The sequence below is a fragment of the Bufo gargarizans genome, chromosome 1 (genome assembly GCF_014858855.1).
Source record: "Bufo gargarizans isolate SCDJY-AF-19 chromosome 1, ASM1485885v1, whole genome shotgun sequence".
Taxonomy (NCBI): Eukaryota; Metazoa; Chordata; class Amphibia; order Anura; family Bufonidae; genus Bufo; species Bufo gargarizans.
In genome coordinates, this window is record NC_058080.1 from 539,850,650 (window position 1) to 539,877,728 (window position 27,079).

The 27,079-nt window shown below is 43.5% G+C and overlaps 1 protein-coding gene across 7 annotated transcripts in view; it reads right to left on the minus strand.

Annotated features, from left to right (window-relative positions):
• The window catches only part of CABIN1 (calcineurin binding protein 1), a 162,349-nt gene that overhangs the window by 111,744 nt on the left and 23,526 nt on the right, over nucleotides 1–27,079 (minus strand). For 5 of the 7 annotated variants that reach the window (XM_044275522.1, XM_044275526.1, XM_044275523.1 and 2 more), the window contains exons 8-17: nucleotides 25,061–25,210; nucleotides 24,697–24,977; nucleotides 23,264–23,447; nucleotides 20,892–21,025; nucleotides 15,296–15,513; nucleotides 14,234–14,312; nucleotides 13,929–14,116; nucleotides 10,221–10,373; nucleotides 7,724–7,918; nucleotides 6,944–7,177 (exon numbers count right to left, since the gene is read on the minus strand). In XM_044275522.1, the coding sequence (XP_044131457.1) occupies nucleotides 6,944–7,177; nucleotides 7,724–7,918; nucleotides 10,221–10,373; nucleotides 13,929–14,116; nucleotides 14,234–14,312; nucleotides 15,296–15,513; nucleotides 20,892–21,025; nucleotides 23,264–23,447; nucleotides 24,697–24,977; nucleotides 25,061–25,210 (1,816 nt within the window). The remainder of the gene's footprint in view (nucleotides 1–6,943; nucleotides 7,178–7,723; nucleotides 7,919–10,220; nucleotides 10,374–13,928; nucleotides 14,117–14,233; nucleotides 14,313–15,295; nucleotides 15,514–20,891; nucleotides 21,026–23,263; nucleotides 23,448–24,696; nucleotides 24,978–25,060; nucleotides 25,211–27,079) is intronic. The other 2 variants (XM_044275527.1, XM_044275524.1) reach the window with 1 other exon arrangement.

Consider the following 27,079-nt stretch of genomic DNA (forward strand, 5'->3'; position numbering starts at 1 on the left):
AATACTGGAAACTGGATGAGCCTAAAGGGGTTTTACCGATGCGGCCAATGTGCCGGTTGTAAAGTAACCAAAGGCCCAAAAAATATCAAAAAGATTGGCTCAACACAGAACAACTTTACATGGGAAATTAAAGATCACTTGACCTGTAATACAATGAGTGTAATATACCTTATCCAATGTCCTTGTTCCAGGCAGTATATCGGGAGGACGAAGAGAACTTTGAAAGTGAGGATTTCTGAACACGTCTCGAACATCAAAAAAGGATACCAGAAACACTCACTTTCAAAGCATTTTAAAGAAGCCCATAATCAGGACCCTAGGGGTTTGACATTCATGGCCCTAGAAAAAATTAACATCCACTGGAGAGGGGGTAAACATGTAGAACGAATGCCCCGAGCAGAATCACGTCATATATATGATTTTGGCAGCCTGATTCCAGCAGGCCTCAATGCGGAACTCGAAATTTTCGGCTTTTTGTAGACGTTGGTTTGTGTACCTCTCGTCCAAGGGAGGGTCACATGTGTGTCCGTTTCGTGGCACTGTGGCCTCCGCTTGGAGACAGGCCCACATTCCCATTACTTCACTACTATGAAGGGATGGATGCCTTATTGGATTACTATTAAGGTTCAAGATACTAGACATCTTTTTTGCTGACCAGTCCAGGGTTTATATCCCCCCTTCCATACTACATCAGATTGATTCCATCACCCTTTTTAATGTTTTTTATCAATGATTTTTTTATTAATGATTTTAAGATATTATTTTGTCATTTACATATTTATACCGCAGTAATACTATGTTTTATTATGAAGAGAAGATGGCGTTTTATTATATATATGTATAATATTGATTTCATATTACTGATTTTATATGTTTTTTATTTGTACAAAAATATTTTTTGTGGACAATACTGTTGGGAAATATTCCCTTTATTAGATAAATATTACCATTATAATAAGTAGGAAAGATTATAAGTGAAAAATGATAAACCGCACGAATACCGCATATAAACCGCATGAATGCTATAAACAGATAGAACTGGACTTTTGACCCAGGCTTTTGATGATACCGAGTGGACCATAAAAGGAAGCTACATTTCAATGGGGGTAGAGCCACTGAGGAAGGGGAGAGACGTCCCTGAAACGCGTCTGGCGAGTTCACCCCTATAAGGAATGATCCGGAACTACCGAACAAACTTTTAAAACCTTTCGGATATTGGAGCGCTCCATAGAAATCCGTTTTGAAATCAGCCGGAGGGAAAAGCAAACCGAACTACTAAATAGGCAAGTCCCGCGAGATTATCCCCACGTGACACACTAATCTCGAGCGAGGACGCCGAACAGCGAGAGCAGAAGCCGGCGCATCGTGGTGAGTAGCGGTAGGAGGAACAGATTCTCCAGCCACCGGACCCGACCAACAGGGTAAGATAAACCGGTCCCCGCTTTACTCCCCACCTGCAGCCCGATACACACTGCGTGGTAGATCCACACTATCCAGGATATCTTTCCCGACAGCCGTCAGCTATTCGGCCATAGTGCCGTCTTTGGAACCAGCTTGCACTTTAATTAGAGGACCATTTCAAGGAGGACATCATCTGATCTCTCAGACACATCTTGAGCCTCCTGGGGAATATTTGACAATACCCCCAAGATTATAGCCTACAGCGTGTGCATTGATCATTTGCGGTTTTTTATTATTGCCTATTTTATATTGTGCACTATGTATTGTACATTTTATCTATTGATTGTTTATTGAATTGTGTTGTATTAAATAAATAGCCATTTTCAACTGATTCCATATAGTTGAGTGCCAGCCTTATACATTTCTTTTTACCATTACCCTTTGACTGCTTGGGTGAGCAGTTTTCTAGGCTAGAGCACCAGGTCCATTGGGAATAAGTAGTGAGCTATCCACTATTGTCTTATTTATTGAATCAATAGATTGTCATCTTTCTAAAAGCCGCCAGGTACTGGATAATAGTCTCCCTCACATGTAAAAGATGAAATTGTTCTTCTGTGGGGGTTTTTGGGTCACTATAGTAAGACAATTTACTGGTCCCTATGGAAGTTTGAAACCACCTTAGGAAGGAACCCCGGGTCCAATTTTAGAAGTATCCTGTCAGAAAAAACTGAAAGATAAGGTTCTCTACATGAGAGGGCCTGAATCTCTCCCAGGCGTCTAGCTGATGTTATGGCTATTAAGAAAGCAGTCTTAAAGAAGAGGTGCTTAATGGAAATGTCTGAAATGGGAGCAAAAGGTGCTCTTGTTAACCCATTTAAGACTAAATTTAAATCCCATTGAGGAACCTTAGGATTTAATGATGGTCTAAGTCTGAATGCTGCTCTTATGAACCTTCTAACTCATCTGTGATCAGCTAGATTTGTATCATAGAATGCACCTAGGGCGGAGACCTGGACCTTTAGGGTACTTGGCCTGAAACCTAGGTCTAACCCTTTCTGAAGAAAATCTAAAATCTTTTGAATACATGGGGAGGACATATTTGGAGAGTCTTCCCACAACCAACTACAGTACTTCTTCCAGATTTTAGGTAGATAGCTGAAGTAACCTTCTTTCTACTGGCCTTTAATGTACATATAACTTTGTCCCTTACTCCTTAAAGCTGAATGCACACGGCAGTGTTTCACGGCCGTGTGCGGTCCGTGGTAACACGGGCTGGATTCCTGCTGAGAGAAGGAGCGCACGGCGTCATTGGTTGCTATGACGCCGTGCGCTTCATGCCGTATGATGTATAGATCATACGAGTGTATTACTGTAGTGCAGCAGCAGCATGAAGCGCGCGGCGTCATAGCAACCAATGACGCCGTGCGCTCTTGCTCTCAGCAGGAATCCAGGCTGTGTGCATTTGGCTTAAGACCTCGCTCTCAGGATCCAGGCTGACAGTTTGAAAAGACTTGGATTTTGATGAAGAATTGGGCCCCTAGAAAGAATGTCCTTCTGAAAGGGTATTAACCAAGGATCCTCCACCGCTATTTTCTTTAGAATAGAGAACCAGCTTCTTTTGGGCCAGTAGGGGGTTATTAATATCACAGTTACTGGGTCTGTTAGAATTTTCTGTAGAACACGAGGGATTAGAGCCCAAGGAGGGAAGGCGTATGCTAGATCCCATGTCCATTTTGTGGGGGGAAAAAACATCTACTGCCCATGGCTTTTTTCTGGGATCTAAGGAGCAAAAACGCTTGACTTTTGCATTTCTTTTTGAGGCGAACAGGTCTATTTGTGGTAAGCCCCATTTGGCAGAAATTTTTATGAAAGATTCTTGGATTTAAAGACCATTCCCCCGTGTCTAGGGTTTTTCTGCTCAAGAAATCTGCCTCTATATTTTCTGATCCCCTGAGATGAACCACTGTAATGGATAGAACATTTTTTTCTGCCCAGATTTTTTTTTTCCCCCGCTAAATATATCAAATTTGGGGACCTTGTACCCCCCCGATGTTTTAAATAGGAGACCGCTGTTGTATTGTCTGAAAATATTTTTAGATGTTTTTTGCTTAGAAGTCCTTGAGTCACCTTTAGAGTCTCCCAGACCGCACGTAACTCTCTGTAATTTGAGGATCTGTTTTTTATTTTTTCTGACCACCTTCCCTGCCAGGTTGAGGAGGCTACTTTTGCTCCCCAACCCACACTGCTTACGTCAGTCACAATCTGTATATCTGGGTCTTTCAGCCAGATGATGCCCTTTGATAGATTTATCTTTTTCTTCCACCAATTTAGATATGACTTTAGTGGATATGGAATGACTATCTTTCTGTCTAGGGACAACTGTTTTTTGTTCCAACTCCCTAGGATCCAGGTTTGCATAATTCTGGTGTGGGCCTGACACCAAGCTACAGCTGTTATGCAGGATGTCATAAGACCTAGAATGCTCATAGCCTTCCTGGTAGAGCACCAGTTTGGAGATTGGAAGTTTTCTATCTTTGCTATGATAGCTTCTATCTTTTCCTGCGGGAGAGATGATGTTTGGGATACAGAGTCCAACATTACTCCCAGAAACTTTCTGTTGGATGATGGGATTAAGTAGGACTTTTTTATGTTTATTAACCAACCTAAGTCCGATATCCTTTGCAAAAAATAGGCTGTTTGTCTGACTGCTTCTGAACTTCCTACTATAAGGAAATCATCCTAGTATGGGAAGATTAATAGTCCTTCCTGTCTGAGAGGTGATATCATCTCAACTGCCAACTTTGTGAAGATTCTTGGCGCTGAGGAAATACTGAATGGAAGGGAGGAGAATTGGAAATGGTGCAATATGCCCTCGGGGTCTCTTAGAGCAAATCTGAGATACTTTTGTGAGTTTAGATGGATGGGAAAAGGATAGTAGGCGTCTTTCAGAGCGATAGATGTCATGTAGGCTCCCTTTTTGATTAAGGGGATGATGGACAAAATTGATTCCATCTTGAACTTTCTGTACATTATCGATTTGTTTAGATCCTTTAAGTTTATGATAGTACGGAAAGATCCATCTGGTGTTTGGACTAGAAATAGCCTTGAAAAGAAACCTTTTCCTTTTTCTGTTTCGGGAACATTTTTCACTACGACTGATTTTTTTTAAAATTCTAGAACGCCCTGCCATATCTTTGATAGAATGGTGGAACTGTGGGAAGTGGTCTGAAATCTTCTTGGGGGAGTTGAGGAAAATTCTATTTTGTAACCGTTTCTCGTGATATCTAAAGCCCCGGGATTTGATGTTACAGATTCCCACTGGGTCAGAAATTTTCTCAACCTTCCTCCTACTCTGGCGTCATTGTTTTTCGTTCAGCTTATTTGGGGGATTAAGGAGGAATCCCCTACCTTTGCCCCCCTTCTGATAGCGCCAACGCCATGTTTTTCCTTTTCTCCTATAGGGTCTGGATTGCAAATTGAATGGACGAAAAGGTTTCTTTTTACTATTCTCCAGAGAAAGCAATGGAGCACAACTTCGCTTTGGAGGTCCAACTAAAACTCATCACCTCCCTTTTTGGGAGGCCTCTCTGTGTAATGCCCACTTAGGGACAGGAAACACTGAAGGGAGAGAGTGGGTGGGGGCTTAAACTCTCTATCTCTGTGTATTGCTGCCCCTATAGAGGTCAATCTCATTTGTAGCCGTCATGGTGGATGAAATGGAAAATAGAAGTAAACAAACGCTTATATTAGGTTTCCTGCTTTTCAGATTTCCCACATACTTTCAGCTAACATTGAGTTGGAGTCTGTATCGGAAAAAACACCACCAAAAACAAGTGCACACAATTACTTCTAAAAACCTAAGCGTGAACACACCATAAAGTGGACCTGTCACCTCTCCTGACATGTCTGTTTTACCATCTACTTCCATTCTTCATGTAATAACTATTCTGGAGCATCTACTCTTATAACTCTTACTGGTCAGATAACATTATACTTATATCTCTATGTTGTGCTGTTCCTCTATTATTCCTGATAGAGGTTTAGCAATACTGTGTCCAGTTGGTGGGGTGTTCCTGCACAGTGTGACACTGCTGGAACTAATTAAACTGTGCAGGAGATGCACCCTTAACTGGTAACACCCAGTTGTACCTTTATTCATAAACTTCTAGCAGGAATTTATGGCAAAAAATACAGTCACAAGAATAAAATGCTCCAGAATTGCAATCTCATATGGAATACAATTATTTGCTAAAACAGACATGTCAGAGGAACAAACAGGTCCTCAATAACATAGAGATAAGAGTTGGTCCAAAGAGTGACTCTCCCTCTCGAGGATCCAGCTCATATGTACATTACAAGGATTCAGGGCGTTCCTCCACCACCAGTTGATCATGAAGATTAAAAGCAGAAGATAATGACAGTATATCATCATTTTCTATAGGCAATAAGAAGTTGTGGGACTTAAAAACTGCTCACTGTAGAAACCAGATGTTCTGCACTAGTGCAATACACAAATTTACCACTGGGTGAGGGAAACCTCCCTTGCTCCATAATCTACAATTTAGGTTACTTTCACATTAGCCTTTTTTTGCGGATCAGTCATGGATCTGCAAAAACGCTTCAGTTACCATAACACAAGAGCATGCATCTGTCATGAACGGATCCGGTTGTATTATGTCTTCTATAGTTGTATTATGTTTTCTATTGTGTCAGAGAAAACAGAATTCTCCCCATTGACTTACATTGTATGTCAGGACGGATCCGTCTTGCTCCGCACCACATTGCGGACAGAAAAACGCTGCTTGCAGCGTCATTCTGACCGTGATGGGAGCGCAACCAACAGAATTTTAGTGCACTCCGTTTCGTTCAGTTCACTTTTGTCCCCCTTGACAATGAATGGGGACAAAACTGAAGCGTTTTCTTCCGCTATTGAGATCCTATGACGGATCTCAATAGTGGAATTGAAAACGCTAATGTGAAACTAGCCTTATACTTTCAGATTCAATTCCCCATTTGCAAGCAGGGTTGCCAACCGTCCAGAATTTCCTGGACAGTCCATAAATATAGGGGACTTTTTCCCATTGTCCATAAAAAAATTAGATGTGTCCGTGATTTTATTTGGTACTGGAGCAGGTCACTTTGTAATTCTCAGCATTTTAAAGCTCACCGTAAAGGCTGGTAATGTGACCTAGTATTAGTATGTGACCTATCGACATGTCTTATCGATAATCTTTATAGTTTATTATACTTTTCCAATTTGTCCGTAAATTTTTTGGGCTGTCTGTGATTTTTAAATAAATTGTCCAGAAAAAATAAAAATTTAGGTTGGCAGCCCTGTTTACAAGCCAAGCTAAGTACAAGTATATTTGTGAATTCCTTTGACTATACAGGTCAGAGTGCAGCCAGCCTTCAAGGCCATTACATGTTGTACATAATGGGTAAAGCTGGCATCACTACATTGATATGCATGGACACTTACTGGTCAGATACGGCATAAGCATTTTTATGCATTGTATATTTAGTGTGCATAGTTGGCGGTTACCTGTATGAGGTTACTGCAGAGACGTACGAGATGGGCGACTGTGGACACCTGTAAAGCACAACTGTCTGACGACAGGGAAAGGTCTATCCCTGTAAGTAACTGGGCTGCGGTGGCAACCCATTCCTCCTTGGGTGCTCCAGACGTTGAGTTCATCATCTGCTGAAGAGCTTCATTCAGAGCAACCTCTGAACACTGGAAGCACTGCTTGAAATCGGACAGCTTCAACAGGGAATCCTGGCCATCAAGAAGAAGACATTTTAGATCTCACAGATGCCATGTCATTTACAGAATCAAGTCAGTGTTTTTCAAATGGCAACACATTTTGCACGTTTGTTTCCCATGGAGCACTGCCAATAATTCTCCATACAGAACTGGTCTCTTTAGGGAGATACCGAAAGATGCATTACACCACACAGTCTCTAATAAGAGAGCCAAGCAGTCTGCTATTTTGTCACAACGCTCACAAAGGCCTCCTGGAATAGCACATTTCTGATTTGGTCAGATCTAGGGATGGATTGGCCAGGCTATGGACTGTTTGTCTCCCAAAATGCTGGATCCTGCAAGGAAGGCTGACACCTAAGTTCAGAACTCGTGCATTATGCCCCCGAATCAGATCCACCATATGTGGGCATGAGGATACGTTCTCTGTTCCCGCAGAATCTCAAGTATTCATTTACTATCGCTATGCAGAAGTAAATTGTGGTTTCGGTTTCACAGGAGCACAAGGATGAAGATTTTAGGCATATGAATTCATAGCTATGATTACTTGCTGCTCCTCACCTGCATAAGAAGTAGCTGAGTCGGTCTCTCTGGAGGAGAAGTCATCAAATCAAGGTGCTTATTTCTGTTGTAACCACTCGAACACAACGTAGGGCACACGAGGCGGACCACTGATGAATAATCCCCCATGTCATGCAATCTCTGAATCTCCTCCAGTGACTGGCATCTCTCCAGGGACTTAAGACTGTTTTCAATCTAGAAGAGAATCCAGCCAACATATTAACCTCTAGCTGGTTACAAATGTATTTTCCTGAAGAATAACTATATATATATATATATATATATATATTCAGGGGGGAGGCAAAGGTCTGGTCACGCCCTTTAAACTGGTGTAATTTGTGATATTTGACTTCCACTGTGAGAAAGTATTTGAAGGGAGACTGCATTATTTGGTGGAGGAAACGGTTTCAGCCTCCATTTTGAAATCCACCGAATTGGATCCAGCCCAGGTTTTTCTAGTAGAAAGGGGGTGGGGGGGGGGGGGGGGGGGTCACGTAATATATTAGTTTTGGCTAGAATTTACTCAGAAACACACTTGAAGTGTCAGTTTTGACCCATCTTTACCTGTTTAGGGGTTAAGTGAGTTTCCTTTTCCTAAAGTGCTTTATATGAGGCGTTCGATGTGTCCGCCATTCTGCTGGATGCACATGGTTTAACGTTTAATCCAGTCTTCATGAACACGCTGAAGAACCGCAGGGGACACTTTTTCACAGCACTGCAGGATTCGCCATTTTAGTTGGGCCAATATGGCTTACCAGAAATGGCGAATCCAAAGGTGCTATGAAGAAGTTCATGAAGACTGGATCAAACTTTTCACCATGTGCATCTGGCAGAATGGTGGACACATCAAGCACGTCATGTAAAGCATATTGCGGCCCCAAGTGTACACAGTCACAGTGTACAAAAGTCGACAACACTCTGCTGACTCAATGGGGGAGAGTTATAAAAACTGGGGTAAAAAAAACTGGCTTAGTTGCTCATAGCAACCAATAAGATTCCACCTTTAATTTTTCAGCGCTCCTTTGCAAAATGACAGGTGTAATCTGATTGGTTGCTATAGGCCAGTTTTCCTTTACACCAGTTTGATAAATCTTTCCCAATTAACTACAGAATTCCAAAACTCCTCCTCAGCACAAAAATTGTGTGTCGCGAGCTTCATGGCATGGATTTCTATGGTGAGCTGCATGCCAGCCACACATCACCAAGCACAATGACAAGCATTGGATGGAGTAGTGTAAAGCATGCCGCCACTGGACTCTGGAGCAGTGGAAACGTGAATCACACTTCTCTATCTTGTAATCTGATGGATGGGTCTAGGGCTGAATAATACCAGGAGAACATTACCCGCCTGACTGCATTGTGCCATGTGTAAAGTTTGGTGGAAGAGGGATAATGCTATGGTGTAACTCGCACTTATGCTGTGACCATGACACGTGAACCGCTAAAAATCCAACACTGCTGTATGTTTTGTGATTCGCATGTCGCAGTCTCAGCAAACATGCAAGTCGTGCTGTGATGGCTGCCTTGCTACGCTGCGATACTTGGGCGTAACACGGTGTACGACATATGACGCAGCAAAATTCACCATGTAGATGTACCCTAATGCTTCAGCATCAAGACATTTTGGACAAATGTATGCTTCCAACTTTGTGGGAGCAGTTTGGGGAAGGTCCTTTTCTGTTCCAGCATGGCTGCTCCGCAGTGTACACAGCAAGGTCTACAGAGGCATGGTTGGGTGAATTTGGTGTGGAAGGACTTGTCTGGTCCTCACAGAGCCTTGACCTCAACCCCATGAAACGCCTTTCAGATGAACTAGAATTGAGACTGTGAGCCATTCCGTCTTGTCCACCATCAGTGTCTTACCTCACTCTTCTGGATGCATAGGCAAACATTCTCAAAGAGAAACTGGCAGAAAGTGAAAAAATGAATACCTGGAAAACTTAATGCAACTGAGCTGAGATTGACAAAAAAATAAACTGCTAGTGGTGCTTGGTCAATGATCACACAACCAGGGTGGTGCAACCTTAATTTTGGGTTCTGCAGCAGGGTATACTGTATATTGAGGTAGGGTCCCATTATTATTAGGTGGCATCTCCCCATCAAACCGTCATACAGATGCTGGATATCCTCCTGTGGTATGTCATTTTGAGGTCTTTTAATTGGGAGCTGTAGTTCAGCTAAAGTGGTTGCTGGCTGCTGTGCATGGGAGATCCTTCACCCCATCCAGTCCCAGACATTGTTGATGAGGGATAGATCTGGGGATCGAGCTGGCTAGAAGAGCTGCTGGATACCCTGTGGCATGAACGAGGCCCATAAGCTACACCATGGTGTCAATGGCTCTGGTTCTAATTACTGGTTTGGGATAAATTAGTCCATAGTGTGGGTGTTTTTCTAGTTTTAGACTTTCAGGTTTTCTGGCTTAGCATGCAATAAAGGTTGGTTTGTTGCAAACACAATTTGGTGGAATCTGTACTGATTCAATGACTCAAAACCTCACCTCCTCTACAGATACTGTGGAGTCAAGCTGCAGGTTGGGTAGCTTGATAACAATGACGTCTTCGTTTTCTTTCCCATTGTACGCTTTAGCCTCTGAACTCTGTAGCAAGTCCGTGCATATATCAAAGTTTTCTAAAGCCTGCTCCATGTCCCCCTACATTGCAAACAACAAAAGGGGAATGATTACTTCTTAAAGACGACTCTTTTCATTTAATAAGCACATTAATAAAGCAATCAATGGTGACATCTATTACATTTCACATCACATAGCATTCGGAATTAACTCACTCACTTCTACCCCTCTTATGACAAGTTTATTTAATAGATTTATGATAGTAACAAAATGTATCCTCCTTAAAAGAGTTGTCTGCTTTTTTTATGTTGACGACCTAGTCTCAGGATAGGTTATTAACACAGATTGTCGGGCGCCGACTCCCAGAACTACAAGGCCGATCAGCTGTTTGAAGAGAAAGAACAGTACCTCATATTCATCTATATAGTGCATATAGCATTCACTCAAAGTCAATGGTTGCAGAGTGCGGTTGCATTATGTTCAGTTTGTATTTTCAGCCACGGTGACGTACACCTCCGCATTTCTTTCATTTTTGCAGTATGTATTTGGAGGTGCGGCTGCCTCCATCATGGTCATGCACTAACAAACCCATCTTTCCCACAGGCTGTTTTTAATTAGTCCAGTATATAAATGGGTTCTGCTCTCCCTGAATTCATTTGAGGCCAATTGGCACAAAGAGAGGAGTCACTATAGGGTACAGTCATGGGCAAAAATTTTTACATTTATTTCAAGCATCATCACCTCCTTTAAAAAAGAGACCAGACTGCTCTTCTAATTGAATCAGCATGAAAGCATGCTATCAGCTGCCTTGTCCTTATTAACACTTTCTCCTGAGCCAACAAGACCACTAAAATTATGTTAGCGGGTCATTTTGTGGCAAGGCTGAGATGTTGTGGAAATGAGTTTTTGGTGATTAAGTTAATTTTCATGACAAGGAATGACTTTGCAATTAATTGCAATTCATCTGATAACTTAATGCAATTTGCCAGTGCCACCATAAAAAGTGAAGAAGCAAACTTTGTGACCGTCTCAAAACTGTATGGTGCCGAGGATGGTTCTGGGGCAGAAGGAAGCTTTTGCCTTTTGTAGCCGCAGAAATAAGCTCTTTCAGGCGCTTTCCAGATTTTCACCTAAGGGCTTTTTAGACGCAGCATAGGTCGCCCAGGAATGTAGCAGTACAGAGTGATGAATGGCTACAGAATTAGCCACAGCCCTGCTGGGGCAGCGGGAGGACTCTAGGGATGCAACATAGAGATACTTAGATGCCTGAAGCAACTGGGAAGCAAGAAGAGAGAGATCCTCCAGAAGGACCTCTGAGGACAAACTGTGGAAAAGTCGAGAAGTCGTTTGGTACATGCCCTAGTGACCTAGCAGGCAGCGAAGGCAGGGTGGATACCTGAGCCCACTGCCAGAAATGTCGATTTGGACACAGAATCAATCTTTTTGTCCAAAGGATCAGAGAGGAAAGTGGTGTTAGCAAGGGGAAGAGTAGTGGCCCTAGAAGGGTGGGCCACCTGAGGGTCTAAATGGGGAGGAGCTGACTGGATGGTTCCATTATTTGGCTAGAAGATCAGAGATAAAAGCCGGGTACAGTGAAAGAAAGAGGTGGAGTGAGCTGTAGGAGGGGTGGTGCCACCAGTGTCGATTCTGTCCTGTGAATGGTCTGACGCTGTTGAGGATGACTAGTACCTAATGCTGGGAGGCTCTAGGATGTTTATGGGACCTGCTCCTGGATACAGAGCAAGGCATTTCAAAAGGTGACTCCCTGGGAAGGGTAAAACCTACTGCAATCTAAGTGGGCAAGCGTTGATTGGAAGAGCTGAGAAATGTTGCCTATGGCCAGAGAGAGGGAAGAGACTAATCCAAAGGGAACCAACTCCTAGACAGTGGGGCCAGATAGTAAGGCCCTGAGAGCAAATGGGCTCAGTATGTCTGCATGGTAACTTCACATGTGGGCACTTATGATGTATATAGCAACCCGGGGGAAGGGAGACGGGGGTTTTGCCATCTCTGGGGGTCTTCCCTAGAGAAGGACATGAAGCTAAGAAAAATAAGTCCATAAGAAAAAAAAAAAAGCAGTCAGAGGTTAGACTACCAGACTCAGAGATGCTGTGTCCCACTAAGTGAATCTGAAGGTGCTGACAGAGTGCACATAAGACAAAAGATGGAGTAGCTGTCGTCTGAAGATATGAAGAGAAATGGTGCCCAGGAAAAATGAAAATAGAAGAAAACTCCCTCCTCAAAGCCTGCGCTAAAGCAGGACTGGACAGGAGAGGAAAGCTGTCCCGATGTCCAACAGGAAGAAGACCAGTCCCCTTGGAAGCCCAGGAAGACGGAGAGAGGGAGGGACAAAATGTGTCCTAGCCCCAGCAAAAGCCAGGGGCTAGAATAGTTAGAAAGGAAGAAAACTAGGCACTCCCAGGGGCCTGAGGCAGTGGGATGGCTGGGGCACTGGTGGAGGTATAAAAGGGAAAGATTAAGGTTGAAGGCTAGATGGGGTAGCTTGGACCTAGCGACCCTCCCTGCACAAGAGAAAGGATGATCCAGGAGTTGGAGTGGAGATGGGAAACTGTGCAGCCTAACCCAGGCGGAATCCAGTGACAGGGGGGCCAAAGGAGGATGGAAGGAACAGTGAGGACTAGCCCAGGACGGAGCCGGGGACTGGAGAGCAAGGGCAGCCCAAAAGGGAGGGGAAAATGGCGGCCAGGCAACCCTGGAAAGGGGAAAATACCCTAGAGTAGAAAGGGAAGGGGCCCTGCAGGGGAGAAGAGAGTCGCTAACCAGGGTAGGAAGCATACTTGCCTTCTGGCATCTTCAGGCGCCACAGGATCTCCCCTCGCACCAGAGTGGGATTACCATCAATCCACTGTGGATGCATTAAGGGGGACTGGGTGACTAGTGGGGCACTAAAGTATGCGCCCACATGGGTACTACTAAAGTGGTGGCCCATGATGAAAATACTTTGCCGCAGTCTGAAAGCCTGCAGGGAGTTAGAAAAAAAAAAAGAAAAATTGCAGTAATACCTAAAAGGAAAAATCAGATGGTGTGTGCCTCTTATGGACACTAGATTAAAACTGGTTAGACTAGCATCTATGGACAGTGTATAACCCACCTGGGTGGAGCCAACACTTATTCTGTTCTAGTGTCAGCCTCTGACTGGCAGCTGTGTGTGCGCTCCCTCCTAATATACACCTTGCGTGAGCTGCCCTCCTTGGATGCTTTCCCCCTCTCCACACTCTGACCTGCCATGTACAACATGTAATGTGGTTAAACCATTAAACACCATGTTAAAGGGAAGCCTTGCTTAGGTTCTCATGCAACGGAAACCAGGATGGAGCAAACCAGATCTGGTTCCACGTTTCTAAGGGCCCCATATAAAATAAATCCCCTGTAGTATTTACACTCTTGATTTGCATGTTACTTCACAAATAAATAGTGGCAGACCAGGAATTACATAATAAGGAGTTTACATAGTACACAGTTGCTATAATTATAGTAATCAATCAGATTACACCGCTTGTGTAGAAAAATAAAAGCAGATAGGTTTCTATGTGCATTTCTTTTGTTTCTCTTCTCAATTATTTTTTAAATATACTCTGCAATACATGCATGAATGCATTTTATCACATAAGTCACCTGCAAAGCCAAAAACCTTGCTTTCAGCCAGTATACTCTCACTACATAATTTAACCACCCATCTGGAAACAGGTCACGCTGAGAGGCTGCAAATCCCATCATCATTTGATCTTCCAGAAAGTGAGCGCCAGGAAAGTCTGGTCCTAAGTTCTCGTCAGGGATACCAGCAGGACACTTGCGTGGAGACACTAAAAATATGGTGAAAAAAATAAATAAAAAAAAAAGACAAGCAATTACGGTAATGAAAAAAAGAACACATGATAAATCACGTGGAAAAAAAGAGAAATTCAGTCCTCCAACATTACCTGTTCCAGTCTTTACCTTGGCCAAAAGCCACTGATCAAGCTGCAGTTCCAAACAGGTCAAACTCATAACCATCATGTCCTATTAAAGAATGACATAAGAACCGCTAAGGAAAAGTAGTGAAGAATCCAGATAGAAATAAAACACAACTTAGATGGTTATGCCCCATTCTAGGTGTCTGTCTTGCTATGACTGACACCTAAAGGCATAATGAGGGTTTTTTAAAGGGAACCTGTCATCAACTTTATGCTGCCCATACTAACGGCAGCATAAAGTAGAGACAGGCGAGTTGATTTCAGCGGTCTGTCATTTATAAGTTAAAAGTAAGTGGTTGCCGAGAAGCAACATCACAATCATTGCAGACGGGGCCTGGAAAAGAGTCACGGCCACCTGAGAAGAGTCATGGTTATTCATAAATTCCTGCTCTCCCTGCCCACCTGCTGATGATTGTCTTCTACCGAGTTTCCTCCCTATCTCTCTAGGAGAGAACTGACAATCAATCATCAGCAGATGCCAGGAGTGCAGGAGATCATGAATAACCAGGACTCTTCTCAAGGCCTGGTCTCCAGTGTTTATGATGCTGGTTCTCAGCAACCACTTACTTTTAGCTTATGAGTGACACACCGCTGAGATCAGCATTTCTGTCACTATTTTATACTGCCCTCATTGAGGTCAGCATAAAGTTGATGACAGGTTCCCTTTAACTTCGGGTTGATGGATTTTACTAGTTTGGAATACATTTACCCACTTTTACTGGATTTTGGAAGATTTCTATAGGTAGTCGACTACAGTTATTTATTTTTGAATTTTCAAAAAAGACATTGGAATCTGTTGCCGACACAAGTAAATATCTTTTTCAACTTATGCAACTACATACGTGGTAAAGCTCAGTAACACTCATAATAGCATTCAGAAGCAAGCAGAATTTGGTATCACTTTGGTATCTTGTTTATTACATATACCAGTAGTTGGAGAAGAAAAATGATGGGTCACAAATCAATAAGAACTATGATATAGAACGAACAGTAGATTGGAAATAAAGCTGACTGGGAGCAAACACTTACTCGAATGTGCTGGTTCTTGCAGTCCCTAAGCAAAGGATTGGGAAGACCACTGCTGTGCTTTCTCCAGCTCGTGTATATATTGAGCACTACATCCGTCAGAGCAGGGGGCCACTTCACCAAAAACTTCTGAGCAATCACTTTCAGATACCTCATCATAAGCTCCAATATGCCCCCATTTTCTAGGTTATCCAAAAGGAATTGGTGCACATCTTGCTTCTCTAGATAGACAACATAAGAGCAAAATATATGAGAATACAAAAAGTTAGCAGAGAACACATAGGAAGCGTTAGGAAATGGTCGCAGTTTAAGTCCTTATTTTTTTTAGTGACACATTAGGTGCTATTTGGCACTAACTTTTCTACTGGGGGCTGGTATACAGCCAGGTCCATAAATATTGTGACATCGACACAATTGTAACATTTTTGGCTCTATACACCACCACAATGGATTTGAAATGAAACGAACAAGATGCGCTGTAACTGCAGACTGTCAGCTTTAATTTGAGGGTATTTACATCCAAATCAGGTGAACGGTGTAGGAATTACAACAGTTTGCATATGTGCCTGCCACTTGTTAAGGGACCAAAAGTAATGGGACAATTGGCTTCTCAGCTGTTCCATGGCCAGATGTGTGTTATTCCCTCATTATCCAAATTACAACGAGCAGATTAAAGGTCCATTTCAAGTGTGCTATTTGCATTCGGAATCTGTTGCTGTCAACTCTCAAGATGAGATCCAAAGAGCTGTCACTATCAGCGAAAAAAGCCATCATTAGGCTGAAAAAACACAACACACCCATCAGAGAGATAGCAAAAACATTAGGCGTGGCCAAAACAACTGTATGGAACATTCTTAAAAAGAAGGAACGCACCGGTGAGCTCAGCAACACCAAAAGACCCAGGAGACCACGGAAAACAACTGTGGTGGATGACCGAAGAATTCTTTCCCTGGTGAAGAAAACACCCTTCACAACAGTTGGCCAGATCAAGAACACTCTCCAGGAGGTAGGTGTATGTGTGTCAAAGTCAACAATCAAGAGAAGACTTCACCAGAGTGAATACAGAGGGTTCACCACAAGATGTAAACCGTTGGTGAGCCTCAAAAACAGGAAGGCCAGATTAGAGTTTGCCAAAGGACATCTAAAAAAGCCTTCGCAGTTCTGGAACAACATCCTATGGACAGATGAGACCAAGATCAACTTGTACCAGAGTGACGGGAAGAGAAGAGTATGGAGAAGGAAAGGAACTGCTCATGATCCTAAGCATACCACCTCATCAGTGAAGCATGGTGGTGGTAGTATCATGGCGTGGGCATGTATGGCTGCCAATGAAACTGGTTCTCTTGTATTTATTGATGATCTGACTGCTGACAAAAGCAACAGGATGAATTCTGAAGTGTTTCGGGCAATATTATCTGCTCATATTCAGCCAAATGCTTCAGAACTCATTGGACGGCACTTCACAGTGCAGATGGACAATGACCCAAAGCATACTGCAAAAGCAACCAAAGAGTTTTTTAAGGGAAAGAAGTGGAATGTTATGCAATGGCCAAGTCAATCACCTGACCTGAATCCGATTGAGCATGCATTTCACTTGCTGAAGACAAAACTGAAGCGAAAATGCCCCAAGAACAAGCAGGAACTGAAGACAGTTGCAGTAGAGGCCTGGCAGAGCATCACCAGGATGAAACCCAGCGTCTGGTGATGTCTGGTGAGTTCCAGATTTCAGGCTGTAATTGACTGCAAAGGATTTGCAACCAAGTGTTAAAAAGTGAAAGTTTGATTTATGATTATTATTCTGTCCCATTACTCTGGTCCCTTAACAAGTGGGAGGCTCATATGCAAACTGTTGTAATTCCTACACCGTTCACCTGATTTGGATGTAAATACCCTCACATTAAAGCTGACAGTCTGCAGTTAAAGCGCATCCTGTTAGTTTCATTTCAAATCTATTGTGGTGGTGTATAGAGCCAAAAATGTTAGACTTGTGTCCATGTCCCAATAATTAGACTCTTATAAAGTATGCTTCTTAGTGTATGTTTCACTCTATCAACCCCCCACTGCCCCCCAATGCTGAAGGGGCAAAGCTGTAGCCTGGATGAAGATGTGGCACCAGTGACCTCCAACTCAGTCTGTTCACACTACAAATCTCATCATGCACTTACAGTGTCTCAGCAAACTAAATTTCTGCTGACAGCATTAGTGTCTCCCTCCTGATTAGAGTATTGTTGCTGCCAGCATTAGTGTCTCCCTCCTCATTAGAGTACTGCTGCTGCCAGCATTAGTGTCTCTCTCCTCATTAGAGTACTGCTGCTGCCAGCATTAGTGTCTCCCTCCTCATTAGAGTACTGCTGCTGCCAGCATTAGTGTCTCTCTCCTCATTAGAGTACTGCTGCTGCCAGCATTAGTGTCTCCCTCCTCATTAGAGTATTGCTGCTGCCAGCATTAGTGTCTCCCTCCTGATTAGAGTACTGCTGCTGACAGCATTAGTGTCTCTCTCCTCATTAGAGTACTGCTGCTGACAGCATTAGTGTCTCTCTCCTCATTAGAGTACTGCTGCTGACAGCATTAGTGTCTCTCTCCTCATTAGAGTACTGCTGCTGACAGCATTAGTGTCTCTCTCCTCATTAGAGTACTGCTGCTGCCAGCATTAGTGTCTCTCTCCTCATTAGAGTACTGCTGCTGACAGCATTAGTGTCTCTCTCCTCATTAGAGTACTGCTGCTGCCAGCATTAGTGTCTCTCTCCTCATTAGAGTACTGCTGCTGACAGCATTAGTGTATCCCTCCTCATTAGAGTACTGCTACTGCCAGCATTAGTGTCTCTCTCCTCATTAGAGTACTGCTGCTGACAGCATTAGTGTCTCCCTCCTCATTAGAGTACTGCTGCTGACAGCATTAGTGTCTCCCTCCTCATTAGAGTACTGCTGCTGACAGCATTAGTGTCTCTCTCCTCATTAGAGTACTGCTGCTGCCAGCATTAGTGTCTCCCTCCTCATTAGAGTACTGCTGCTGCCAGCATTAGTGTCTCCCTCCTCATTAGAGTACTGCTGCTGCCAGCATTAGTGTCTCTCTCCTCATTAGAGTACTGCTGCTGCCAGCATTAGTGTCTCTCTCCTCATTAGAGTACTGCTGCTGCCAGCATTAGTGTCTCCCTCATTAGAGTACTGCTGCTGACAGCATTAGTGTCTCCCTCCTGATTAGAGTACTGCTGCTGCCAGCATTAGTGTCTCCCTCCTCATTAGAGTACTGCTGCTGACAGCATTAGTGTCTCCCTCCTCATTAGAGTACTGCTGCTGACAGCATTAGTGACTCCCTCATCATTAGAGTACTGCTGCTGACAGCATTAGTGTCTCTCTCCTCATTAGAGTACTGCTGCTGCCAGCATTAGTGTCTCCCTCTTGATTAGAGTACTGCTACTGCCAGCATTAGTGTCTCTCTCCTCATTAGAGTACTGCTGCTGCCAGCATTAGTGTCTCCCTCCTCATTAGAGTACTGCTGCTGACAGCATTAGTGTCTCCCTCCTCATTAGAGTACTGCTGCTGACAGCATTAGTGTCTCTCTCCTCATTAGAGTACTGCTGCTGCCAGCATTAGTGTCTCCCTCCTCATTAGAGTACTGCTGCTGCCAGCATTAGTGTCTCTCTCCTCATTAGAGTACTGCTGCTGCCAGCATTAGTGTCTCTCTCCTCATTAGAGTACTGCTGCTGCCAGCATTAGTGTCTCCCTCTTGATTAGAGTACTGCTGCTGCCAGCATTAGTGTCTCCCTCTTGATTAGAGTACTGCTACTGCCAGCATTAGTGACTCCCTCCTCATTAGAGTACTGCTGCTGCCAGCATTAGTGTCTCCCTCTTGATTAGAGTACTGCTACTGCCAGCATTAGTGACTCCCTCCTCATTAGAGTACTGCTGCTGCCAGCATTAGTGTCTCCCTCCTCATTAGAGTACTGCTGCTGACAGCATTAGAGTACTGCTGCTGCCAGCATTAGTGTCTCCCTCCTCATTAGAGTACTTCTGCTGACAGCATTAGAGTACTTCTGCTGACAGCATTAGAGTACTGCTGCTGACAGCATTAGAGTACTGCTGCTGACAGCATTAGAGTACTGCTGCTGACAGCATTAGAGTACTGCTGCTGACAGCATTAGAGTACTGCTGCTGACAGCATTAGAGTACTGCTGCTGACAGCATTAGAGTACTGCTGCTGACAGCATTAGAGTCTCCCTCCTCATTAGAGTACTGCTGCTGACAGCATTAGAGTACTGCTGCTGACAGCATTAGAGTCTCCCTCCTCATTAGAGTACTGCTGCTGACAGCATTAGAGTCTCCCTCCTCATTAGAGTACTGCTGCTGACAGCATTAGAGTACTGCTGCTGACAGCATTAGAGTACTGCTGCTGACAGCATTAGAGTCTCCCTCCTCATTAGAGTACTGCTGCTGCCAGCATTAGAGTCTCCCTCCTCATTAGAGTACTGCTGCTGACAGCATTAGAGTCTCCCTCCTCATTAGAGTACTGCTGCTGCCAGCATTAGTGTCTCTCTCCTCATTAGAGTACTGCTGCTGCCAGCATTAGTGTCTCCCTCCTCATTAGAGTATTGCTGCTGCCAGCATTAGTGTCTCTCTCCTCATTAGAGTACTGCTGCTGACAGCATTAGTGTCTCTCTCCTCATTAGAGTACTGCTGCTGACAGCATTAGTGTCTCTCTCCTCATTAGAGTACTGCTGCTGACAGCATTAGAGTCTCCCTCCTCATTAGAGTACTGCTGCTGACAGCATTAGAGTACTGCTGCTGACAGCATTAGAGTACTGCTGCTGACAGCATTAGTGTCTCCCTCCTCATTAGAGTACTGCTGCTGACAGCATTAGTGTCTCCCTCCTCATTAGAGTACTGCTGCTGACAGCATTAGTGTCTCTCTCCTGATTAGAGTACTGCTGCTGACAGCATTAGTGTCTCTCTCCTCATTAGAGTACTGCTGCTGACAGCATTAGAGTCTCCCTCCTCATTAGAGTACTGCTGCTGACAGCATTAGTGTCTCTCTCCTCATTAGAGTACTGCTGCTGACAGCATTAGTGTCTCCCTCCTCATTAGAGTACTGCTGCTGACAGCATTAGTGTCTCCCTCCTCATTAGAGTACTGCTGACAGCATTAGAGACAGCTTATCTACTAAGTACATATATATTGTTGCGCTGCTCTTGGAGAATGCAGCTGAACCAATAACTTGACCAGTGGATGCATGACCAGGACCACAGGCATCAACAGCAGGATCTGCATGTAGGTATACTTACTGAACAGCAGGTGGTGCTGTGACAACCCAGCGTATAATGGAAAGGGAAAAAATTAAATAACAAGGTTTGGCAAAGCTGCCCAGTATTACGTTACTAGACTGTTTCTTGCCACTTCTAGTGATAGGCAACCCCTTTAATTATTTTGACGTGCTTTCCAGAAAACTACGTTTACTGAGAGACATACTTGAAAAGGGGAGCTTTCTTCTGCCGATATCCTTTAACCGCATCAGTATAGACTCAATCAATCGTCAAACACAAAACAGCAGATACTTTTCATGAAATGACCAAACACCATTTACAGCATCAAGCTCAGTACTAACCCGATTCCATGAAAGTAGTGGAATCAAAAGACATGGCTTGGTCTCCAGTTGGGAAATTTCCTGGTTTGGAATCAGATTGCATCTCATAGTTGCCAAACGAATCCTCCTCCTCCTCTGAATCAGGTTTACGGAGCCTATATCGGATGCAAGAGACAATTATGTACACTCCCATGGAAACGCAAACTATAAGGTGAACCGATCCAAAAGTCGTGTATATGAAGTACTCTAAAACAATAGATCACTTTAATAAATTCATGTAAGTGAACACACATTAAAAATGTATCAATACACAAGAAGACTCTAATGTGAATATCACATATTGCAAACACTCAATATCCGAGTCCGCAACTGAAAACAGCCACCAGCACTAACAATATTAAGTATAGGAAAAAGAAAAAAAAGTCTTCACTTTTGAGGTGAAAGAGCGATAATAACCAAGCTACACAATTATCTAAGATAGAACAATAATTGTAAAACGTATTTCCTATCCACAGGATAGGGCATAAGGGTCTGATCTGCAAGGGTCCGGCTTCCTGGGCCCCATCGATCACTAGAATGGGGACCCATGTTCCCCATTTTAATGATGCGGCAGGCATGACTACGTGTCCATCACTCCATTAAAGCCTATGTGGCTGCTGGAGATAGTCTACTACAAGTACTTGGCTATCTCCAGCAGCCACATAGAGCTGAATGGAGCGGCGGACATACATGGATGTCTGCTGATCTATTAAAACGTAGAATATAGGGCCCCGTTCTAATGATAAGTGGGGGCTCTATCGGTTGGACCTCCACTGATCAGACACTTATACCCTATCTTGTGGATGGGACAACCCCTTTAACCCCTTCTCGACTGCCCACTGACTATATACGTCCTATCTGCACATACCCCGTGCAGATAGCACGTATATAACCGGTCAGGCAGCTCTTTAAATCCCAGCACTGTACAGCAATCTACCAGGAGCAGGTGGGGTCCAGGCTGTCAGACACTGGGGACTCTGAGGAGAAGACAGGAGCAGTTTATTACCGCTCTTGCCTTCTCCAGTGCCAGCAGAAGAGCGCTGCATGTGCGCAGGAAGTGGCCGAGCCGCTTCCTCTATTAGACCGCCTGGTGTCTCGGAGCAGAGCTGCAGTGTGTAAGGAGACCCTGCTCAGCTCTGCCAGTGTGTAATGCCCCCTCAGGTGGCTGTTTTCCCCTATAGCTGGGGCTCCTGTGGGTGACCCGGGTACAGTGGAAACTGTGCAAGTTAAAAAAAAAAAAAAAAAAAGCCCTTTAACGACTTCTTGGGGGACATATTATGTGCCAAAAATAAATAAAAATCTAAGTAAAAAAAAAATGCAAATAAACAAATTATATGCAAAAAAATATATAATTTAAAAATGCCATCACTAATGGGAACCGTCACAGTCTTCCTGTTCACTCAAACCTATACATGTAATATATCAAAAAAGATCATCACAAAATAGGGAACCCACTGCAATAATTAATGTTTGTGTCAGTTTTAATATTTAAGAAATATAAAGCTATAATTAAAAAAAAAAAAAATCATAAGAACCTGCGGTTTTCCCCAAATTAAACCCAAAAAAAGGAAAAATAAAATCTCTAAATAATAAACATGCTGATAGAAGTCCTAAGTGTCAAGTAAAAAACATTGCAAAAAATTATTTTGGTAGTCAAACAAATAAAAAAAAAGTTAGGGTCACTAAACCACCACGTGCACAAAATCACAAAAAATTGCCTGGACATTCAGGCCTTTTTTTTTAGGCCCGGCCAGGAAAGGTTCAATGATATGTTCTGGAAAGATCTGTGACATATTGGGGGCATGCTTTAGAACTGTGTCTGAGCAGATTTAAAAGAGTCCCTCTCTGTAGACGGCATAATATAGTGACAGTCCTGCTGATTTCAGTAGTCTGCCAATCGTGTGTTAACATGAAGTAGTTTTAAAGACACCAGAGATGAGTCCAACGATATACACGCTACCCCTGCCCCCTGTTTTCTTCATATACACACCGTCAGCCAGCAGACAGAGGCAGTGTGCCTACCAGTGGACTCCTCTCTGGCAGCACTGGCCACATAGGGCACAATTTTAACATCAGAGAGGGAAACATAACGGAGCCGACAGGGTACTTTTAAACACTGTAGCATATAACTGGTTGTACTACAACCAGCCAAGCAAATAAACAGAATTTGGAATTATTTTTCACAGAATTTTTTTTTACTGTTGCAGATATATTGTAAAGTGAAAACAACCATTTACAACATAGCGAATAGTGGATCGGAGCATATTGAACAGTCAATGGCCATCTGGAAAAAGTACTTTAAACAATGACCTCTTTCCAAAAGGAAGCCTTTACCATAGCAAAGACTATTTTACCTGGATGGTAAGAACTTTATCAGTAATTCTTGAAAATCAATTCTTTCCTCCTTCTTGCATTTAGTGTTGCGCACCCGAGCAGAGCGTCTCTTGGCAGTCTCTCCTGCGTCCTCCGTGATTCTCCTCCTTTTCACTCCTTTCTTGATCTTATCTCCACTGGACTGATCTGTAGCAGAGCCAAAATCTAACACTGTATTAAACAAGAACACTAAGCCCCTATTAGACGGCATGATTTTCAGGCCAATTATTGGAAACAAGCGCCCAGAAGAAGCGCGTTTTCAATCACTGGCCTGTATAACCGAGCAGCCAGTCGGTGGATAAATGAGCAAACGCTCACTTGTCGGTTGATGGGCTTGTTCCATCAGGATGAAAGCTTCCCGATTATCAGCAGCACATCTCCCTGTGTCATTAGGGATGTCCTGCCAATAATTAATCAAACTAAACGAGGGAGTAGAAATTCTCTCTCCCATATTCACTTTGCATTGGTCTGTGTAACCATCCAGCACTCGCACTGCCAGAACATCAGGCAGTGTAATACCGCCATTAAAGGCCTTTTACATGGGGAGATGGTTGGATGGACAAACCTTCATAGGAATGTTCGTCTGTGATTATTGCCTTGCGTGAAGAGTCCATAGATTAGCCGACAAATGAGGATTAGCATAGGTGATCACATCTTTTATGCAGCAAAAAATGATCGCTTATTGGCAGCACACCTCCCGGTGTAAAATGTACAATGGGAATGGAGTTCTACCCCCCTCACAATCACAGAACAGGGAAAATTAAAGTATCACTATAAGCAGGGAATCTGTGAGAAAGGACATGTGTATATACAATTCAACCAAATGTTTCCAGACATTCGCTACCATAGACATTCATTTTAACTTAGGCTAGTTTCACTCCTGCGGCTGTCCTCTCCGGAGGCTGTTCCAGCACAAATGGCTAGAATTTTTTTTTTTTATCTGACCGATTCCAGACATGTCAAGTAGCGGCTGGACCCCATTATAGCGGGCAGGTGGCAGTATCTGCCAATGCCGGATCTGGAGAACTCTGGCAGGCTGTTCTGTGCCGGAACAGCCTGCCGTAGAAGATAGCCGCAGATGTGAAACTGGCCTAAATGGTCTTTTATGCTAGGTTATTCATCTCTGCAAAAAGGCTGGATCGTGACCCTTTCACATAAATACAAACCGCATACGTATAGATGAGCAAAAGCACGCTTCAGACAATGCATACACAAACAGGTAATCTGCAGTGTATTCCAATGTGAATATAAGACCATTTCACAGAAACGAGCTAGTGGAGCTAAAAGAACCAGATCACTGGGTTTTTTGGGTAACTAGCTCAACAAGAAGAGAGACCCACAGAAAACCGAGCTGAACAATGGTAAACTGGTTCCTAAGGCTAAGCCCCTTCTTAATGTGTGGCATGGTGCTCACCTTGGACAGATGTGGAATAATTTATGGTTTGGGAGGACACAACTGGATTAGGGGTAGAAATAGCGGGTGGGGTCGGCTCTGTTACTGGCACAGCTGGAGCTGAAGGAGTGGGTGTGTCTGTGACTTTGTCTGTAAGGGGGGGATTTGGCGGAAGATGATCCGGTTGTGTTACATCTTTGTAGTCTGTGAGGTCAATCCTTTTCCCCAAACTTGGACGAGGAGGTTCACATGTTGTAAGGTGGCGATACATGGCGAGCAGACTCTCTCCAAGACATTTCCACCTATGAACAAAAAGCAGATCGCGTCAGACAATATCATCTGCAGTCATACCCGTCTCATCAGCTATCATATAAATTATCCTTACGTGAAAAACGGGAGAGGCTGAGTCAGCTTCAAATCAGGCTCTTCCTCCTTTACAGACAGAGCTCGTCTCTTCCTGCGTAATTCTAATGCCTCCTCCACAATTCTGTTTGCCTCCTCCTCACAAACATCCACATCATGAATGGACAAGTCACTAAATGAGAGACATACAACCCACATACATTAATATAAAAGAGCTACTATGGTTTATCTTATAGGGGTTTTCCAAGATTTTTTTTTAATGATGATCAGTATCTTATCGTTGGGGGTCCGAAACCTGGGACCCCTGCCGATCAGCTGTTCGAGAAGGCACTGGCGCTCCTGTGAGCACTGAGGCCTTCTCTCTGCTTTTTCAAGGCCAGTGATGTCACGTTTACGTGGCCCAGGAACAGCTCATTCAAGTGAATCGGGCTGAGCGTGATACCAAGCACAGCCGCTATACAATGTATGGTAAACTGTGTTTGGTAAGCTGTGGGAATGCCACGGCACTAAGAGGAGCGCCGATGCCTTCTCAAACAGCTGATCATCAGGAGTCCGGGGTGTTGGACCCCTACCCATCAGATAATGATGATCTATCCAGAGTAAGGAATACTGCAATTCGGCCTACCCAGGTCTTTCCCCTGTCTAATATTGGAAGGTAACTGGGGTGGCATAAGTGTTTAATCTTATTGGGGACCTGCATGCCTAAATATTGAACAGTTTGACAATCCAGTGAAAAGCGAGATTGGAGGGTAATCAGGGAAGCATTCGGGATGTTAATAGGTAGGGCTTGGGATTTCTTTTCATTGACTTTATAGTAGGATAAAGAACTGAACTGTTGGATAATCTTCATCGCAGCAGTGAGAGATTTCTCCGGGGAGCTAAGAATCAAGATCACATCATCTGCATATAGGGAAAGTTTATGATTTCTCCCTCCAATACGGACACCTTGGACCTGATCTGAAAGTCTAATGGTCTGCGCCAAAGGTTCAATTGAGAGGATGAACATCAGGGGAGATAAGGACAACTCAGACAAGTGCCGTTCGCGATAGCAAAATCTGACTACAGGGTGTTATTAATATATACCCGTGCTGCGGGGTTACTATATAAACCTTGAATAGCTCCCAAAAAGGCACCACAGATTCCCAACACCGAAAAGGCAAATGACCAGTTAACGTGGTCGAATGTCATCTCGGCATCCAGTGTGACCAGGACCGCCTCAAGCCCAAAGTCCAGTATGTTTAACACCCTTCTCATACTTCCTATAATTTGTCAACCTTTAATGAAACCAGATTGATCGCTGTCAATGCTTTTCGCATATATTTTAAAATTTGTATTCAGCAGAGAGATGGGTCTAAATTTTGTGGAATAATGGTGACAACACCAGTTTTCTATACCCTTGAAATCAGTCACAACAGCTAGCATTGTTGCTAAACGCAATACTAAAGACTTTAATATTTTATTTATCTACAGTACAGACCAAAAGTTTGGACACACCTTCTCATTCAAAAAGTTTTCTTTATTTTCATGACTATGAAAATTGTAGATTCACACTGAAGGCAATAAAAACTATGAATTAACACATGTGGAATTATATACATAACAAACAAGTGTGAAACAACTGAAAATATGTCATATTCTATGTTCTTCAAAGTAGCCACCTTTTGCTTTGATTACTGCTTTGCACACTCTTGGCATTCTCTTAATGAGCTTTAAGAGGTAGTCACCTGAAATGGTTTTCACTTCACAGGTGTGCCCTGTCAGGTTTAATAAGTGGGATTTCTTGCCTTATAAATGGGGTTGGGACCATCAGTTGCGTTGAGGAGAAGTCAGGTGGATACACAGCTGATAGTCCTACTGAACAGACTGTTAGAATTTGTATTATGGCAAGAAAAAAGCAGCTAAGTAAAGAAAAACGAGTGGCCATCATTACTTTAAGAAATGAAGGTCAGTCAGTCAGCCGAAAAATTGGGAAAACTTTGAAAGTAAGGCCTATTTGACCATGAAGGAGAGTGATGAGGTGTTGCGCCAGATGACCTGGCCT